Source organism: Sphaerodactylus townsendi, linkage group LG03, assembly GCF_021028975.2.
Source record: "Sphaerodactylus townsendi isolate TG3544 linkage group LG03, MPM_Stown_v2.3, whole genome shotgun sequence".
NCBI classification, from domain to species: Eukaryota; Metazoa; Chordata; class Lepidosauria; order Squamata; family Sphaerodactylidae; genus Sphaerodactylus; species Sphaerodactylus townsendi.
In genome coordinates this window covers 32,796,274-32,810,938 of record NC_059427.1, presented here as the reverse complement: position 1 = coordinate 32,810,938, position 14,665 = coordinate 32,796,274, and the positions used below count along the sequence as shown (strand labels likewise).

The 14,665-nt window shown below is 41.5% G+C and overlaps 1 protein-coding gene across 1 annotated transcript in view; it reads left to right on the top strand.

Annotated features, from left to right (window-relative positions):
• SUCLG2 (succinate-CoA ligase GDP-forming subunit beta) overlaps nt 1-14,665 on the top strand; it is a 271,779-nt gene that overhangs the window by 48,765 nt on the left and 208,349 nt on the right. Inside the window, exon 2 of the mRNA XM_048490767.1 lies at nt 14,019-14,160. Within this exon, the coding sequence (XP_048346724.1) occupies nt 14,019-14,160 (142 nt within the window). The remainder of the gene's footprint in view (nt 1-14,018; nt 14,161-14,665) is intronic.

Genomic DNA, 14,665 nt, shown 5'->3' with positions numbered 1-14,665 from the left:
GAATTGTAGTTCCTGAACATCTGGAGAGCCGCAGGTTCCCTACCCCTGTACTAGAGGCCTCTCCCCCACTTGTGGCAGAGACCGCTTAGAGCCTGCAGTATAAAGTGGGAGGCTTATGTGAGGATTCATGAGGTGGCCAGGGAGGATCTTACAAAGATTTTGAGCTATACTGATTGGCATGTAGCTGTATTTTGGCTGTTTGCCTTATCCTCCTCATGCACTCTCTGTTCCGATAAAAGTCTAATGGTAGGAAGGCCAGATGGCATGCTGAGATATCTCAGAATGACCATCCTGCCCTAAATCAAGAAAAGTACTTTTGAGGACAGGAAAATTTCCCTTAGAGTTCGTAAAAAAAATAAATCAGTAGTTAGTATGTGTAGAGACAGAATCAGTGGTGGGATTCAGCAGGTTCACACCACTTCGGCAGAACTGGTTGTTAAAATGGTGCTTGTAAACAACCGGTTGTTAAATTATGTGAATCCCATTACAGCAGGCTCCCAACACAGCCAAAGATCTGTCCATTCCTATTCTGTCCTAACTCAAATCAGTATGACCTAAGACTAAAACATTTCCCCTATGGTACCAGCATAATAACTAAGGTCAGTAACTAGTTCAAACAACCTCCCATACTCCCCCTCGATCTAACAGTACCCACAGATTACTAGCAATATAACAATTCACTAACTAAAATACTGACATACAACCTAAATGATAACTAGCAAATAGGAGGAAAAAATTTACTACAGCTAACTGGAATTCTATACTAACCTTGTAATTTAACTTTGGCCAGAAAGGAAGAGGCTGGACCAGCATGTTGTAGCTTGAATGATAAGTTGTCGTCTATATTTATTCATTTTGTAATTCTGATATTCTGTCAATAATTTTGCTGTTAAGATGTTGTATTATTATTATATTACTAGCGGGGCCCAGCCACGCGTTGCTGTGGCAATTGTCCTTCTCATCACAGTCCGTAACCCACACAGATGTCCATGCAGGTCCAATGATCCGCAGCATAGCCTTTTGGGGTGGTCAAATGGAATCCTTCTTTCCCTTTTCAATTCATATTGTTATATGGTGGTGCCTTGTGTTTTTAGTATAAGGTAACCCTTTCCTTTCCACAATAGAACTGTCCAGAGTGCAAATCCCGCTGTCCATGAGGCTGGTTGACACGCACAGTCCTGGCTTGGGTAAGGCAGAACTGGGGCAAGGAGGCTATCCCAGTCAGGTAGCAGAGGCAGGGTGGTGAGGTGCTCAGATCGAGGCCAGCTCCCTGGGTTCTTAAAGGGCCATGTGCAAAAGAAGCGGAGCCAGTAGTGTTGGTTCGCCCCCACCCCGTGGATTTTCTTAGAAGAAAAAGACAAACTCCAGCTCGCTTTTAGTAAAAGAGAGCTGTGGCGAATATGGGTGAGGAAGTGGATAAGTGGTGGTTGGATGTGAGGGAGGGCAGAGTGAGGTGTGTGAGGATTAGCTGTATGTGTGTTGTATGATAGCAGTGGGTGAGGCACAGAGAGTGAAAGTTACCTGCGTGTGAGGGGGGGAACCCCGCCTGACGTCTCACACGGCAAAGTGTGTATGTGTTTCACTTCCACTCGTATTACTTACCAGTATTACCTATTTACTGTTCCACTGCTCATCTCTGCCCATCTGCACAAACATTCTAAGCCCTCATACCAAGCTCTCAGGCCACGGACAGACAGGCTGCATGAACATTCTAAGGGTGACAGTTAAACAAAGCCAGCTTCATGGCCTGGTGTGCCAGGAAAAAGACATTTTACCTGGCTCAGATATGGACTTTTGGCGATTTGAAGGTCCCATTACCAGCCCGCAACAGGGAGGAACGTCATGTGAAAATTTGGGGGCAATCCGTCCAGCCGTTTTGGCGTTAGGGAGTGACTAACAAAGTCACTGTTTGCTTTTTATATATATAGATGTCATGATGCTATATTTTGTTGTTATATGATACTTGTTTACTTTTGCTGCTAAGATGCTATTGATGTTTCTGTTATGTTATGAAATGTTGTTATTGTTGATATGTTATGATTGGTGATGTTTTCATAGACAACTGTTGTTAAGCCACCTGAGTCCTTTGGAAGAGGGCAGGGCATAAATCTAACAATGAATGAATGAATGAATGAATGAATGAATGAATGAATGAATGAATGAATGAATGAATGAATGAAATAAATGTATGTCCTAAAATCGTCATTGGCGCCCACATAGATTTTCTTCTTTGACATGTTACTGGAACTCTCAAATATGTATATGTTCGTGTCTATAATAAAATGCCCATAAGTCACTAAACCAAAAATCAGGGAGTTTATAGACAGAGAATTCCCTCTTGTATAGCGCTTCTTACTTTACCCCAGCCTATGCCCATTGTGGGACAGGATATATTCCAATCTGCTCATCCTAAACTTTTGCTGGTTGCAGCCTGTGACTTTTCTCTGCTAGAGAATAATTGCAAACAAGCTAATTGAAATTAAATCCAGATGAGATTAAAGAGTGCAATACTGGAATGGTGGCCTTGAGTCCATTGGGTTCAGCATACACTGCAGTTGGCAAGAGGCTGTTCTTTGCCCTGCCTTGTCACCAGATTGATTATTTGATGTGCAGTAAAGAGAGTATATTTCCTTAGATTGTTTGAAGATCAGTCTCACTGGGTGCTAGAGCGGTTTAAATTGTGGTTTGGCTATTTGTTCACCTGTTATGACATTCTTGTACCTCAACATGGTGGATTCCAAGGCAGTTCTGTAACACATTTACTAGGGATAATGATTGTTAGCCAGAAATACATATTTATTCAGAGTACAGATTACACTTACAAACATATTCAAAGCAGTTTATAGCAAAATTTAAAGCCACAATTAAACCTAAAAGCAAACAAAAAAGAAATCGACAAACACCCAAATAAAACACTTTATAATGACTGTTCCAAAAATTTCATGTGATGGTCAATTAAAATCAGCCATCAGACAAGCCTGTTAAATAATCCAGTTGAATTCACTTCAGACCAGCAGGATGGGTCTTGGAAGATGGTGTGTGAGTACTAGTGACTTAGCCAGTTGAGCCTCCAGGAAACAGAAGTTCCATAATATTGGGCAACCACTGAGAACATTTATCTTCCTTCTTCCCTTGAAGAACCCTTTGGAGTATGATTATCAAACTGATCTCAAAGAGAAAGAGTGGCAGAAGACATTACCTTAAGCGGTGATGTTTGGCTGATCCTTGGAGTGGGAGTTGGCATGGACGTCTTAAAATCTTATTTGGTCACTGTGGTTGATAGCACTTCACCCATTAGTATCACTGGGAAATCAGGTTGAACCCACCACTTGGCACACCTGCCACTAGCCCCTATGTGATGACAAATATGTAATCATTGTCTCATTTTCTGATCTGATAAAATAATGTGCTCTCTCAATACTCCCCCCACCCTTTTGTTTGACTAATAATGAAGCCGCGAACCTGAATAGCAATGTTAGGAAGTAGCATCAGGGGAGGCCTTGGCCTCTACGTCCTGTTTGCTTGAATGTCTGTGGCCTCTGGTTGGCCATTGTGCAAAGCAGTATGCTGGACTAAATAAAAACATAAGAACTAGCCTGCTGGATCTAGTCCAGCACTCTGCTACTCACAGTGGCCCACCAGGTGCCTTTGGGAGCTCACATGCAGGATGTGAAAGCAGTGGCCTTCCGCTACTGCTGCTGCTGCTCCCAAGCACCTGGTCTGCTAAGGCATTTGCAATCTCAGATCAGAGAGGATCAAGATTGGTAGCCATAGATCGACTTCTCAATAAATCTGTCCAAGCCCTTTTTAAAGCTATCCAGGTTAGTGGCCATCATCACCTCCTGTGGCAGCATATTCCTAACACCAATCACATATTGCGTGAAGAAGTGTTTCCTTTTATTAGTCCTAATTCTTCCCCCCAGCATTTTCAATGAATGCCCCTGGCTCCAGTATTGTGAGAAAGAGAGAAAAATTTCTCTCTTGTCAACATTTTCTAATAGACCACTAGTCTGATCAAGAAGGCTTGCCTTAAGATCTTATGAGACTTAAAAAATTCCACTGAGCAAGATTTCTTTACCTCCATTCTGCCTGCTTTTGACAAAAGTGCTTTCTCTGGAGCTTGTAAAACACCCTTTAAACGAGGATTATATTACTCTGCAGAGTTTTTAATACACAGTCAATTTTCAGCGATTTCCAAAGTGTTCAGGTAATCAATGACTGTTGTATGCAGTGGTAGGCTGCATTAATTCATCTTCACCGAGAGAGTTCATTTTTCTCAGGGAGTTTGTGTATTCTGAAAAATCCTGATTGAAAGCCTGTCTCAGTTGAAATTCAGGCAGAAACGGGCGGCTGGATGCTCAGAAATTTGTGGCCTACAAAGGGAAATGATGATAAATAAGAATGTCTAGGATGTGTTTGTTTCTTATCAGTTGACAAAGAGTTAGACTTGCAATATTACTTCTCAATGCTATTCTTTCATTCTCTGGAATATTTACTTGCTTTTCTTTAAACAAGTCAAGGATCTGGCTCTATGTGGCTGAATTTATTGAAATATTCTATTGTAAATCTCATTGATGGTTAATATAGTAATCCAATTCATTCATCTTATTAATCAGAAGTGACAGACTGACATTATTTTCCTTGACCATGGAGTCATTTTGTTGTGCAGGACAGACAAATGGTCTTAACCAAATACATTCCCTTGATTGAAGAATGGTACACTTCTTCTATTTGGGATGATTGCCCTCTTCCAGTGAGCTCACAGTTTTGGGAGGGATGCACATGGAGCGGTGAGGGAGGTAAGGGATACCAGCCTCACCATACAGATCAGCCAAATCAACCCAGTGATCAATGGGGTGACAGATATCACATCCAGATTGCCCTCGCATCCAAATGCAGCCATGCCAATCTGTTTCAACCCAAACAGCATCTTACTGCACCATAATACATTTGTTGTGATTTGAACTTTTGTTGGCATGTGGTCTTGAGGGTACTGCATGACTGTTGGCTGGAAGAATCCTGATATGTTCTCTCCTGAGCAGCATTTATATAAAGCACTCACATTCACACAAGAAAACTGGAATTTTGGGGGAACATTGTGGGGTGGGTGGGGGGAGAACTTTGAGGTATTTTTTTCTTTTGAAGCAAGTAACATCCCTTTTCAGATGAAACTCTATCAAAATGCTTGTTTAGAAAAGGTGTTGTATTTAGATAATCTAACGTAACATATTTCCAGCAATTGAATAATGATCATTCTTGTGTCATCTGTAGATGTGTACGGTATACTTTCAAGGATATGTTTAATATGGCCAATTTTGTCCACAGTAATATGAAAGAATCTATGTTTGGTAATAATACACTGTGGGAGAGATCAGTGTGTTCAGTGTAATATCTAGGTCTGCAGATAGTCATTAGTGCTGTAACTTGAGGAAGACTTAAAATAATACATTTTCTTTCAGTTACTACATAATTTATGATTTCTATTTTCAACCCCCCCCCCCCCCCCGGCTACTTATATGGTAAAAATGAAGATATGTGTACTTCATCAGCACAGGGTGAAACCTTTTGCGGCTTCCCTTCACTAGTATAAGGGCTTTTTGCTGTTTGGTTAGAACAAAACTGAGGCATTTTTATTTTCTATAAATATGCAAATGAGTGTCAGTTTATGTGCTAACCAAGTAATGAATTATGCATGTTATGTTCTTAAAGCAGTAAGTTTTGCTGTGCAATCCAAAGGGGGAAGCTGAAGCCACTTTGTAAGCAGTGGAAGGGTTCTGCTGGTACCCATGCCACCTGCCCTGCAAAGTGGATTGGATGCTGACACCAGGGCTGTTTCTGCACAGCCAGGCTGCGGGGGTGCATTGGCATAAACGACGCCGACACACTCCCCCCGGGACCATTTGCACGGACGGTCCTGGTAGGGGCGGGGAAGATGGCGCCTGTACAGAGGCTGCGCTGTCCCCTGAACGCCTTACCGTCCCTCCGACCTTCCGGCGCCTCGCCCAGGCCAGGGGACACGCCCCCTGCTCTGTGCGACAGCTCTGGAGTTGTAGGGTGGGGCGACGCACCGGAAGGTTGGAGGGACGGTAAGGTGTTTGGGAAAGAGGGGGAAATGGCGCCTTCCATCTGCTGCCGTTTGCACGGCAGCGTTTGGAAGCCGCTGTTTCTGAAAAACCTCGCTCAGGGAGTGAGGTTCGGAAACAGCGGCTTCATGCCGCTCGGGGGTTGCGAGTCTGCGGCAGCCGTGCGAACCCCTCCCCAGGGACGCTGTTTTAAGTGTCCCTTGGACGCTATATTCCGCCTGTGCAGAAACAGCCCAAGAAATCTGCCCCGGCAACAGCGTGCTGTGGTGCACAACCCAGAAGTGTTCCTCAGTACCGTCATTCCTGCACTACAGGAGGCTGCACTGAAGTTCCAGGGATGTTCCGGGGGATGTTCCAGGGGCATTCCCAGGGATGGAGCTGACTTTCAGCCTTGGAACACCCCCCCCCCCCAATACTGTCTGGTGGTAGCTGCCTCAGCTGGTGAGCCTGCAGCAAGCTTGTCAGTCCTGATTGGCACTGGTGGAGAGGTGGTTCACCAGCTCAGATTGGGAGTGGAATGGGTGGGTGTGTGGTTCCCTGGACTGCTGAGTCCACAGTGGGAACATTACTTTAGCTGGCTCAAGGACCTGATAAGTTTCTGAAGGTGTTAGATGCAGTCCCCAGGCCATATGTTTGACATCCCTGCCCTAAATAGGTACATCTATGAATGTTCCATTGCAGGAGAGAAACACGAATAGCATCTTTACAGAAGATGTGCTGCAGCTGCAGGCTTGGACATATATTTTTCTAACTCAACAGCAAACTAGATCACAGCCAGCCTGTACACATCATGTTGTCTTCAGAAATAGCTCTTGGTTTATTGCCTTCTTAATCGAGTTCCTTATTGTCCTGTAGTCTATTTACTGATGAAACTGGGTTCTTTTACCTGCATGAACTTTGTAATGAAACTGGCAAGCTAGTGACTGGGATTTTCAGAGCTCCTTGTATAGTTATGTAACCCTTCATGTGCTTACTTATACCAATGAAAGGGACATATGTAATTGGAAGAGTCTTGGAATATATTTAACCAGCAGAGGGACATTTGGTTACTGTTGTACAAAGTGTAGTTCCTTGAACTCTATCTCAGAAGGACCTAATTTCTGATGGTTTTCTGAGGCCATCTATTTTGCAAAATTTGGCAAGCCATGTCTTGTCACTCATTCAAACCCTTGTAACACCTTCAATATCAGTTAAGGAAAACATCTGATAAAAGTAAAATGTAATTGGCTCTGAATTCCAGGGATTGCCATTCAGTGAGAAAGCGTTGTTCCTATTTTAAGAGCATGGTTTGATTAGAAACCACGGCAGTGAACTTCTGTTTTAGTGAAGACTCAAAACTGTACTGGGTTAGTCTGGCAATCTATTCAGCTTACTGAACTATCGCCAAGAGTATTAACAGTACCACAAACTAGCAGAGTGCTCTGTTTCTTACACTATACTCCTGCATTTAGGGATGACTGCTCATAATAGTAAATTGGATGTATTGGAACCTCTCACTTGGGTGGGGCTACCCACAGAAAAGGCGGCCATTTTGTATGCTCTACAGCAGCTGGTCCAAAACAGTGCTCTGCAGAGCACGTGGTGCTCTGTGAAGAATCTTCAAGTGCTCCGCAAAGAAATTGAAATGTGTCAAATAGTTTTGAGAAAACAATATTCAAAGTTCCAATTTTAAATGACTTTCAATAGGAAGAATTAAGTTTAGATAAAAATTTCAGCTATTAATTAATTAATTAAACAAACAAACAAACAAACTTATAGGCTGCCTCATCCCCGAAGGGCTGGAGGCGGCTCACAATACGGCTGTTCTAACGAACAGCAAATCAACAACTTAAAAACTTAAACCCCTTAAAAACCTATGCAGCATAAATTAAAACAACAAAAGTTTTTAAAACAAAAGTTGTTTAAAACAGGCACCCGAACTAAGGCCAAAAGGAGGGAGGGAATAGGCAGGGCCCGTGATGGCATCAGTGGATCAGGCCCAACCAGAATAGAAAAGATGGAAACAGGCAGCCTCAGATTCGGTTTAGATTTTTTTAAAAAAATTGTGCTTTTGCTATAGCTATGATAAAAGACTAACAACTTGAAAAGTAGATAAAAACAGCCAAGAATGCACATATGTGCCTCTGGCATAAGGGCGATGATAGTGCTTCGGGACAAATTTATCTCCTGAATAGTGCTCCGCGACTCAAAAAATTTGGGAATATCTGCTCTAGGGACTTCCCAGGCATGCAAGACAATATTATCCTATTAATGGGGAAAAAAACAAAACACACAAAAATAGGCTTGATTGATACTAAGCATGCTCCTTACTTGAGGAAGCTTAAACTATTAAGGCCTGTTGAATATCAGTTAAGGAAAACATCTGATAACAGAGGGATTCAGGCGCTCACATTCTTGTCATTTTTGAATCATTTTAAGAAAGTAAAATATTGTATAAATCCATTCCCTTTATTAAGTGGAGTTATTCAGGAGGACCTTCCAAAAATATGATTACATGCTTTAAGGGCTAAGGGAATTAAAGTTCTCTAGCCATTTGAATCTTTTGTAGCATATGTAGATTTTAACTTTTTTGTAATCCTAGTTGAGATGTGGTTTTAACGTTCTCGTGTAACTTGTCTTAATCTCTTTTCAGGAGAAAGCTGGTTAAAATGTTGTAAATCAATCAACTGTAAACTGTCATCCTTGACATAGAAAAAAAAATAGTCTCTGACCTGAAGAGCTTACCGTTTCCTCAGGATTATCTGTATTGGATTTCTTGGGAGTGATTCACATCAGGGCAGGCTTTCCATGTCATTAATTCATGGATCCCTTTTGATATGCTCTCTCACATGCGTTTTGATCACTGAGTTTACTATGGTTGAAGTTGTTATATTCTCACAAACGCAGAAGAAAAGTCTCCAGATGCCTGCAAAAAAGAAAGAAAGAAAAGAGAAAGAAAAATTGAATAACCCAGTGCCGGAATGGACCCCCTAGCAAAAGATAAAAGGCTTATGATTGGTTGCAGTTTTGTCTTAATCCCTTCTCCTTATTTCAGTCCCATCATGTTCAGTTAGTATCTGGTCTCACAGAATGAATACTTCTTTCTTTCCTAGGGCACAGGGGCTAGAACAACTTCCCCCCCTTCTGACTCCCATATTTTGCCTTCTTTGGGCCCATTTTATATTTTCCTCAGAGGTACAGGTTCCTGTTGCTTCTTTACTGTGAAATCAGAGAAAGAGCCTGTCAGAAACCCCAGCCCAGCTCTGTGGTGAAGTTGGCTCCATGCCTCAAGGTCACCTCTGACAGCTACAAGCATCTGTGCAAACCCATTCCCTACTGCAACAAAGGCTGGCTTTCACTGAGCAAGTATGTGTGTGATGGGGCAGACTTTGGCAGACAACCATAGATAGACCATAGATAGGTGAAGGATGAAAATTAAATAATGATTTCGGAAAGCTTGAAGAGATGCACTTTGCATCACTTTGTTTTGTGTGCCAAGGAGATGAACTGCTATCTTAAGGGCAAAAAACATAGCATAAAACAATGCATTGATTTTTTTTTACTGTTTTGTAATTTTGCCTTTGTTTTCCATAAAACTTTCGCCCTGCCTTCCCCAAACGGCTCTTACCTCCTGTTCCCTTCCGTTGCGTTGTGGAGGCCAGGGGACACACCCCCATGGCCAGAGCAATGGCTCTGGGGTCAGAGGCCAGGAGGCATGTCCCCTGACCTCCACAACGTGATAGAAGGTGACAGGAGGTAAGAGCCGTTTGGGGAAGGCAGGGCGAAAACGCCGCTTTTGAAAAACCTTGCTTGTTGAATGATGTTCAAAAGTGGCGTTTTCGCGCCATTTGGCTGGCACGAGCTTGATATTCTCTCTCACATGCGTTTTGCTATAGCTGCATCTGCTGTGTGAACAACGCCCCAGGAACAGTGTTTTTACTGTCCCTAGGCACTGTTATGGGGCTGTGCGGAAATGTCACTCTGACATTATGATGGTTCTTCCAACATTTCATCTGATATTAGGAACAAGACCACCATTTCTGACAGCCCATGGCCTGAGGATTTGTGGGACATGAAAAGCATGGCTTTGGAGGGGGGGGGGCGCAGATTTCATGGACAATTCACCATGCGAATCACGTTTGCAGTCTTTGGCACCTTTTTTCATCTTGTGCAGCTTATGCAGAATAGAGCACATCTACCTTAACATTTTTGTTTTGTGTGAAGGTTTGTGTGCATAAAGTATCATCAAGTCACATCCAACCCTATGAATCAATATCCTCCCAAACCACCTGTTGTTAACAACATTGCTCAGGTTTATTCTCTTCAAAATACCTTTTCAGTAATTTCTTTATTTTTTTAAAAAATCAGTATAGGATTCTGCACTACTTTTATTTTTGTAGGAGTTCCTTATTGTAGGCAATGCAACACATCTGTTTTTTGGGGGGCAGGGGATTGAATGGTTTCTACAGATTTATGTGGCTTTTAATGTCAGGTTTCCATTGTATAGATATAAAGCAGGCAGTAGCAACAACAGGAGATGGGTTGGATGTGACTGCTTATTGATATAAAGCTTTAATATTATGTAAAGGCCATACATTTTTGTAATGGTCAGATATTACATTTTTTTGTATTACAAAACTAAAGGAACCATCCATTTTTGTAGGATTCTACAGAATTATCAAGGTATTAATATAATAAATAATTCTGCAGGTGTTTTTTAATCCCAGCTGGTTGACACCAGCATGATACTGTAGTTTTTTCCTTGATGAACAGCTGTTGATTTTAGAGGGTTAGTTGCCAGAGGGGGACTGTTAATCTCTCCATAAGCAGGCGGTCTTCCTTAGAACGCTTGATGTAATTACAGTATGGTTGGATAGCACTACACTTGTTCAAGTTGTGTCATTGTTGTCATTTACTTTGGCTGATGTGACCATTAGAAGACCATTGTAACTGAGCAATGGAAATGGGCAGCAATTAGGGTGGAGATGTCAAGGGAAGAGTTTATAGGGAGAACTGTTGATAACAACCTGTGCGCCTGAGAGTCGAGCTTTAAAGAGGATTGAAATCCGAGGTGGGTCTTTGAAGATCTTTGATGATTTAATTGTTCTGACTGATAAGTCGATGAGAAAATCAGCTCGACATCCAGGCTGTACAAACTGTGGTTGGGTACAGGGATGCTTAAACAGGAGAGACTGAGAATACAAGTAGGGCTGCCAACAGCCCTGGATAAAACTTTTTTGTGCTTTTAATGAGGACTGTGTGGGAAAATGAGCAGGTGAAGTTTTTTGTGGCACAGAGGTAAATAATCTCCCACATCTTACCTTACAGGTCATTTTTTCCCATTTGGGATCCTGTTCCATGTTGCTCTCGGTGTCCCCCCCCCCCCGGGGAGAAATCTTCCTGCTTTTTTTTGCCCACATGTTTTCACTCAGCAGAACACCTACAATCTTGGCACTTTAGCTTACATCCAGAAGGCTCTCTAGAAACCTGTAATCACTCATTATTTAACCCTTTGCTTAACTTGAAATTCTAGCAAGTGCTCTTCTAAAGCAAGATAAAAGTTGTCCAGATAATTAAAGGGTTAAAGCCAGCAAATATGAATTTATTAGCCTTTTGTTCCATTAAGAATTTGTGAGTTCCTTTTCTCCTTCGTCATTGTCCTTCTTAAATTATCATTATCATTATCATTATTATTATTTATTGGGTTTATAGACCACCCTCCCCTGGAGGGCTTAGGGCGGTGAACAGCATTATGTATGTATGTATGTATGTATGTATGTATGTATGTATGTATGTATGTATGTATGTATGTATGTATGTATGTTGGGGAGGGGTGTAGAGTGGGATTTTTCCCAGGGGCTCTCAGCAGCTTTGGTTGGTAAGCATATGCAGTTTTTTGTTGTGGCCTTTAAGTTAGGACTCCATCATCTGTTTTAATGGCTTATTGACTCAGGGATGGGAATGAGTAGGTTAGATCCATGCCCAGGGCCCACATTTTAAGTCCTAGGCAACTTGGTCTTTTCGTATTATAGACAAAGTTTGAAATGAAGCCAGACTTGCAAACCTTTCCTTTGACTACAGAAAATAAATTTTAAATAATTGATATCAAATCACAAGGTGGAAAGAAACCATTGAGATTATAAGTTTTAATTTGGGGACAAGGTGAAAACCAGTGTGACTACAACGTCAGCAGTCCCAATATTATTGCATCCAGTGTGACTACAACATCAGCAATCCCAGTATTACTGGAATCTAGACTGAAGCTTGTCCTCTGTTATAACTGCCCAGGATTACGTTTGCAATTGTAAAAGGTCAGTACCATCATGGCACTATCTATGGATCTTCTGCACAATTTATGAAGTAAGGCACCAGAATCAGAAATATTTGGGTTATAGTGTTTCATCCTCCAGGTACATCCTGGAAAGCTCCCAGAATTACAGTTTATCTTCAGACAACTGAGATCAGTTGCTCTGCAATGTGAACTCTATGGTATTGTACCCCACCAGGCTCCTTTCCCTCCCCAGACTCTACCATCCCCAGGCTGCACCCCCCCCCCCGCAAATCTCCTGGAATTCGTTTACCTGAAGTTAGCTACTCTGTTGGGCTATCATTGTAGTTTGTTGGAGTCATGTACGGTGTGTAACTGCATTTGCTAAATCTTGCTTCCTGTAACATTTATGGTTCTGTGTACTCTAGCTGTATTTTATTTCCTTGTGTGACAGTTCTGCTAAACATGGTGGCTGGTGTGCAGCACTTGCAATGTATCATGCAGTTTTTCATCTCTCCCAACCACTTGGAAGAATGCAGACCTCAGTACCGTTCCACAGAGTGACCCAACTGAGTGATTAACTCAAATCACCTGGTAAACTAATGACTGAAGAGGAATGGTGTAACCTTAGGTGACTGTTCCTTTGGATGTTCACCTTTGGATGTTCATCATGCCGGCAGGGGATGATGGGAACTGTAGTCCATAACACCTGGAGGGCCGCGAGTTTGACACCTATGATCGACAGTTTTATCATACTGGTACTTGTGATATTTAAAATATCTTAATTACAGGCTTTTTGGATTTGTTGGGGGTTTTTTTTCTGGAAAAAAGAAAGCCCTGTAGATTTCTTGGGGAGCTGGATTTGATTTGAAATTCAAGACCTGAACAAAATGTAGTGGGTAAATATTTTTTATTTTTCATTTTTAAAATAAAAAATGTAATGAATGAAAAAGAACATGATTACAGAAAAGAGTAGTAAGTGGAGCTTAACATCTAAAACTTACATCATCAAATATTCTATTTAAAATTGACAGACCTAAAAGAATCGAAATATAACGTTGATTTCTTATCCCTGTGACCATTGTTGTCACTTATTGCCCCAGATTGTGGTCTATATAATCCAAAGAGACACTCCATTTCTTTCAAAATCTATGGTGATCTGTTATGTATCAAAGATGTTAACTTCGCCATTTTTGCGTATTCTGTTAGTTTGTTCATCCATTCTGTAGATTGCTCTGCTTTCTGGTATATATTTATTAGGACTGAAATGATCTACCAGTTTCTCCAGTGCATATCTTGCTGGTATGATTAGGACTTATCAACTTGCAACCACAGACACTGAAGAAGCTGATGATTCTTTTGTAGTTCAGGAGTACATAAAAGCAAAACCATAAATATAAAATGAATTTTATCGAGATGTGCTGTTAAGTTGCAACTCTGCCCATATAATATGTTGGAAAAATTCCATATACTTGTGTCGTTTTAATATCACTTAGGTTTCAGAATAGCTGGCACATAAAAATGCAGATAGGATGGTAGCTGCAAAATATTTAATATTTTTTCCAGTTTTATGTATTGCTGGTTGTGGGTTGCAACCGTGATACCTTAATAATCAGTTGACAGTTGCATGAACTATTCATAAAGAACATTATGCCTTTTTTTTCTTTCTCCCCCATTTTGTTCTCTAGGTTGTTCAGTTAACCCCTAGACGATGGTTAAACCTGCAGGAATACCAGAGTAAGAAACTGATGGCTGATCATGGGGTCACAGTTCAGAGATTCTTCGTGGCTGACACCGCAAACGACGCTCTGGAGGCCGCTAAGAGACTAAGTAAGTAGGCTAGTAATGGGATGAAATCTGCAGTGGCTGTAAACCAGCCTGGAAACTTAAAATTGCTTTGCTGTAAATACATGCATTGTGCTGTGCACCATCTTTAAGTCTGGGGCCGTTTATTCTCAAGAGATTAGGCGTATTCCATAGATAATGAGCAACATTTCACTTGCAATTCTATTCATTTATTTCTGTTTTCATCTCCCTTGATCCCTGAGGCTCTTAACAGGTTATAATAGAATATAATATGCAAATATAGTGTATCCAGCAACTTACCTTATTGATTGTGCGTGAATGCTTTCCAAACCAGACTTGCAAACAACAGTAATAAGGTCCAGAAAGGGAAAATAGTCCATGTTATACAACTATTATGCAAATCTGTTTCACGGGGTTTCTTGAACTGTGTTGCTTCTTTGTAACTTGCCCAGAAGGAAATACTATTTAGCTAAATGGCCAATTGCCAGCGATTAGTTACTAGGAGGGACAGCTTTTTCTAATGTGCAAG